This window comes from Mandrillus leucophaeus, unplaced genomic scaffold (assembly GCF_000951045.1).
Source record: "Mandrillus leucophaeus isolate KB7577 unplaced genomic scaffold, Mleu.le_1.0 Scaffold108, whole genome shotgun sequence".
Taxonomy (NCBI): domain Eukaryota; kingdom Metazoa; phylum Chordata; class Mammalia; order Primates; family Cercopithecidae; genus Mandrillus; species Mandrillus leucophaeus.
Window position 1 is genome coordinate 4,451,207 of NW_012098987.1, and position 5,564 is coordinate 4,456,770.

At 37.3% G+C, this 5,564-nt stretch overlaps 1 protein-coding gene across 1 annotated transcript in view; it reads right to left on the reverse strand.

Annotated features, from left to right (window-relative positions):
• Positions 1-3,893: 3,893 nt before the first annotated feature.
• PRTG (protogenin) overlaps positions 3,894-5,564 on the reverse strand; it is a 154,934-nt gene continuing 153,263 nt past the window's right edge. The window contains exons 20-21 of the mRNA XM_011986725.1: positions 4,784-4,888; positions 3,894-4,386 (exon numbers count right to left, since the gene is read on the reverse strand). Of these exons, the coding sequence (XP_011842115.1) occupies positions 4,132-4,386; positions 4,784-4,888 (360 nt within the window). The 3' untranslated portion in view covers positions 3,894-4,131. The remainder of the gene's footprint in view (positions 4,387-4,783; positions 4,889-5,564) is intronic.

The window sequence follows — 5,564 nt, forward strand, 5'->3', positions numbered from 1 at the left end:
TAAGAACTTGAACAATGATCCTGGGTTGTCAACCATGAGCACATTTCTGGCAGAAGTCCTTAACAAAGCCAAGACAAACTCATGCAAACCTCTGTCACTGTTCCCAATGTTGGCATTGCTCTTGTTTGAAGCACAGACAAAAGTATAGCATTTGACACTAAGAATCTAATTTCTTTGGTAAGGCAAAACTGATTTTTTAAAGTCACTTAAAGGATAAAGCTGTATTTCTGCTTTTAGGCTAATCAAAATATAAAACCCCAGATTTCATTAAAAATTTTTTCCCTTCACCCAAGGTTCCACTGAAGTTTGAAAACTGAGCTCCCTTGGTGCAATGCAAACATTTCAATTTAACAACTCTAAATTCCAATCTAACAACTTTAAAGAGCACATCTATCAAAGCATAGCCCACTTAAAGAGTGACATGATTTGTTTGCCTCTTACATTCTTAGAGATGAAAAGCATCCCTATTATTAAGGGACTACTGCCTCAAGCCGTCTGAGCTAACCAGGTAATGCTTAAAGCAGGAAGAGAACTATACGGGCTAATTCAGAGGTACCATAATACTCTGCAACATAAAAGCTTGCTGGTATTTCTGTTGACATTTCACACTCAAGGTGCTTTGGAAAGTATCACATCATTTGGCAAAAACATCATGTGGCTGAATCAGCAGATTAAATGACAAGTCTCCATGCATGTTATTTGTATACAGACTGGGTTCTGAAGAGACATGTTTGGTTTAACATAAAAACAAGAAACAACAGTTTAATGTACAACTAAATTTGCCTATATGCAGAGGTAACCTTAAATATCTTTGGTTTTTTCCTTTTAATTTGCTGATAAAAAGTACTTGAATAAAAACACTGATAAATACCAATATAATTGTATTGCTTTTAATTATGTAAACTTAGGCCTTTGATATCTTTTGCTACTAAAGCTAGATTCTCTATCAGCCTCTAAATAAATTTATTTCAAATCTGCTCATCTTTACTTACAGGCTAACCTATATATTTTAATGGTCTTTGGTATGAAAATACTGATGAGCAGTATCTTGTAATATTTGGCATAAAAATGACATGCATGTTATCAGTACTTACAGCAAACACATCTTTGGAAAAGAAAATAGTTACCATATGCATATTAGCCCCTTTGAAGTAAAACACCATGAAGTAATACCACTATGACAGATGAGTGAAAACCTTCACATTTTAATTACAATTTCATACTTACGACTTCAAAGAAGCTTGCTTTGGTCAAGTAAAAAGAAGTCTTTGCTGTATTACTAAATATCTTATTCAATGAGACCAAAGTATTTATTTTTGGTGAAAAATTTTTTTTTTCTCTCCAACAAGTAGTTTCAACAATATAAAAATACTTTAATACTGTATAATTGAAGATTTACTTGCTGAAGAAAAAATTATACCTGAAGTTCTTTGGAACTGTCTGCTGGTAAAGTATTACAACTTATTTTAAATGCTCTGGTAACAATAAGGTAGTTAACATTACTAATCTATTTAACTATAACAATCAATACAAACCCTATTGTTTTGGGTTAGTAACTACTTGTGTAAGTTTCATATCTATAGATGTTTCTAGTTAATTCAATTTGGGGGGAATCAGAATCAAAATTTTACTTTCTACTGAAAATTCTTTGGTAACAGGATTATTATGAAAAAGTCTGTATAAGAACAAAATGAAAAGGTAAAAAATGTACTGGTAAATAATTATCAAATAGTTATAGCCTAAAGTTCTATTATAACTATAAGCCTATTCATCAAAACCCAAACAAACAAAATACTTACCCTCGAGGACCTTAGCTCATCTTTTAACCATTTAAAACCATTCAAATTCACGTAGTCCTAGACACATCCTCCATAACCATGATGGATGATGTTTCAGCTTTAGATTCTGTTTGCCTTTTAATGAAAGCTTAAACATAAAATGATCTCATTGTACTTAATTTTAGATACTGATAAAAATTGGCCCTATATACTTCGACTTACAAACCACAAAGCGCCATACCCTGTCAATCTGCCCATGCTTCCATGAGGCAGCTCAAAAGTAACAAAATGTTCCCTGAGTACAGGAAAAAAAATAACACTAGAATAACTTTAAAAGGAGGTAGTATAAAACAGGAGCTATAAAGGCAGGAGCAGCATTTTTCCTCGCTGCAGACTGTTCACCTAAAGCTCTGCTTTTTTGTTTGTTTTGCGATGAATTCCGTACTTAGATAACTAACTGGGGGACTTTGAATTTAGTTCAGAAGTGGTTGCTGGCACTGAACTTTAGTCTTAATCACATCGAGTTTGGCACAAAATTACAGATTTTAAAAAAATTAAAAATGTTGTATCTACAGTCATTGGACTAGCGGATGATGCTGTGACTATTATATGCTAATATTCTTTTGATTTTAGGACATCAGTTAACATGACCCTGCCTCCTCTAGGAACAAAGCATTTCAAGTATAAACCCATTCAGATTCCTTTTAAAACGAGAATCAAAAGTCACCTCCAGGAAATTTGAAAAAATACTTTTAAAAGAATATGGGACCCCTTCTCTCCAGGTGTTCAGTTCTTTATCCTCTCCCACTGCTCGGCACCTAGGTAACTGTCTCATGACTGAGAGAAGGCCTGTGGTATGTAGCTGAGTAAACAATTCGCTGATTTCAAACCAGCAAGAGGATGAACTCACTCCTGGAGTTAGCATTCCTCATTCACAGCATTGACACTGAAGGAAGATTAAGTAGATACCATATTCTCTTAAGAATTCAAGAAAACACAAGTAGGGTGACAGAACTCTGAATATTTATCCCTAAACAAAACCTGCACTTAAAAAAAAAAAAAAAAAAAAAGCCTTGGTAAGATACTATACATCCAAATAGTTATTGATAAAATTCAAGAAACTCTTAAGGCAACTTTTTGTACTCCTGTCCTAAACGATTTCATGAATATTAAAAAGGTATAAGGCAAAGAATTTCACAATATATACTGAAAGGCACTGTTACCATAATAACTTCAAGTTCATTTTACTGTCTACTGTTGCATTTATCTTCATTCTTAATAGTTTATGAAATGTCTTCACTCCTTTAAGCCAAACTGGGATTTTAAAAAAAGGAAAAAAAAAAACCCCATCTTAATCCATTTTCTTTAAAATTCCATTTTCTGCATGGGGTTTTGCAACTAATACTGGCAAAGTTGCGGATGCTTTGCAAACTAGACAGTACAGCCTTTGGCCAACTGTCAGGCAAAGAGGAAGGTAGAAAAGGCACAGTTCTGGGCAGCTTGAGGTTTGGGATACAGGAGATAAAGCACTCAGACTCTAATGCCCAAAACATAAAAGCCCTTTAAGAAAAATGATCCCTATCTGGTGCTGAATAGTTCTGTTCTCAAAAGAGATGTACTTTCTTGTTTTGGTCATTCGTTAAAAGAAATAGTCCCACTTTTCCTCTTCTCAGTGGTTTAATGGTCCTCACTGCCAGAGGTATGAATTTATCCAAACCATGCAGATGTCATAGTTTCTGTTTTAAAAAAAATCAGAGCTTCAGATAAACATTCTTACTCATCTACCTATATGACTCCTTTGATCACACGCATTACACACACAGCAATGAAAACACAATACTACTAGGAAGTATCATTGGTTATGTAGCTGAGATAAACTCTAACAACAAATGAGGTAACGAAGTTGTCTTCAGAGTTTGCCAGGAGGCAAACTGAGGTAGATACTCAGCAAAGGGGCTTTCCAAAGTCTTCCCTTTGCTCCAGTGATATATTTTATAATCCAGTCAAACATCTCGACTGTTCTTTCACATTGCTGACGATGAAACATTCAAATTACACAAGTTTAAAAATAAAAAAAACAAAACACATTCAAAAAAAGTTGAAAAACCCCATAAAGATACCAAGGTTTTCACAAAAGGCTTTGGCTCCCTGTTCATTGTCCTTCGAACAGACTTACTGGTGAGAATACCTGAGCATGGCCGTCTAGATTGGAAAATCATTTTTATCAAAGCATAGCATGGCAGATGGCGGCTGCAGAACTGAGGAGGAAGTCTGCTCAGTAACGGATGACACAGCAGGGTCTTCACACTTCCCCACTGCGGAATCTCCACCTGAATCACTGCCAGTGAAAGAATCAGAGGTTGGGGGGAGTGGTACTTATAACTGAGGACAGATGTATCTCATCGTTGGACTCATGAGAGAACCGTCCAGAATCCCCAGTCTCGTGGCTGCCTTCACTATTTGCTGAATGTTCTGCATCAGCTGCAACACCAAAGGGTCTTGAGAAGCTGGCTGTCTGACCTGGGGAGCTGGGGGAGTCTTCATCACTGATTAATACAGTGGTGCCTGGCTGGTAAAAGCAGACGGCTGGAGTAAATCTTCTTTGAGGCTAGACAAAAAAAGATAAAATGGCAATGAGAGTCCAGGCTGATCAAATCCCTGAGCAAAAGCTCATCAGGTCCCCTCAGACGGGTAGGAGCACATCAGAATTACCTGTGGCAAGCGAAGTGTCAAAAGATTCTTCAGTGCTTCTGATGCACGCTCCTGCTCCTATCCCTTTCCCCACTGACCCTACTCCCCACTGAAAACCACAGCTCTGATGACTATTCCAACTTCTATTCAGTTATCATTCACCTCGCTCTCCACAGAGTCATGCCCCAAATTAATAAAATCACAGCCATGAAGAACACAAAAAAATTAAAGCATGAATTCACATTTTCCTCTTTTTTAACCATCATTTCATACATCATGCATTGCTAAAAATTTTTCTCACTTGGATAGGTTACCTGTTCAACTTGTATCTTCTTTGAATCTTGGAAAAAAAACCATTTTTTCTTAGAGTTGTTTTTAATTATAGGACCATAGCTATTAATTATCAGGTCAGTTCCTCCCTGAGGAAATAAAAGAGGGGAAATGTAAAATATCTTGGTATCACAGATTTCACTTTATCACAAGTAGTGCATACTTTAACTTCGACTATATGCTTTACATTTCCCTTTTAATTTTAACTTTATTTTAGATTCAGGGAGTACATGTGCATGTCTGTTACATGAGTATATTGTGTGGTAGTGGGGACTGGGCTTCTAGTGTACCCATTACCCAAATAGTAAACATTAGTACACAAAATGCTTAAATGTTAACAAAAATGATCATAGATGTCATTATTTCTTCTTTAAAACAGGCAGTACAGCTGGGCACAGTGGCTCATGCCTGTAATCCCAGCACTTTGGGAGTCCGAGGTGGGTGGATCATGAGGTCAGGAGTTCAAGGCTGGCCAGGCCAAGACGGTGAAACCCCGTCTGTACTAAAAATACAAAAATTAGCCAGGCATGGTGGCAGGCGCCTGTAATCCCAGCTCCACAGGAGGCTGAGGCAGAGAACTGCTTGAACCCAGGAGGTGGGGGCTGCAGTGAGCCAAGATCACGCCATTGCACTCCAGCCTGGGCAACAGAGCGAGACTCCATCTCGAATAAAAACAAACAAAACAGGTCGGGCGTGGTGGCTCATGCCTGTAATCCCAGCACTTTGGGAGGCCGAGGCGGGCGGATCACGAGGTCAGGAGATCAA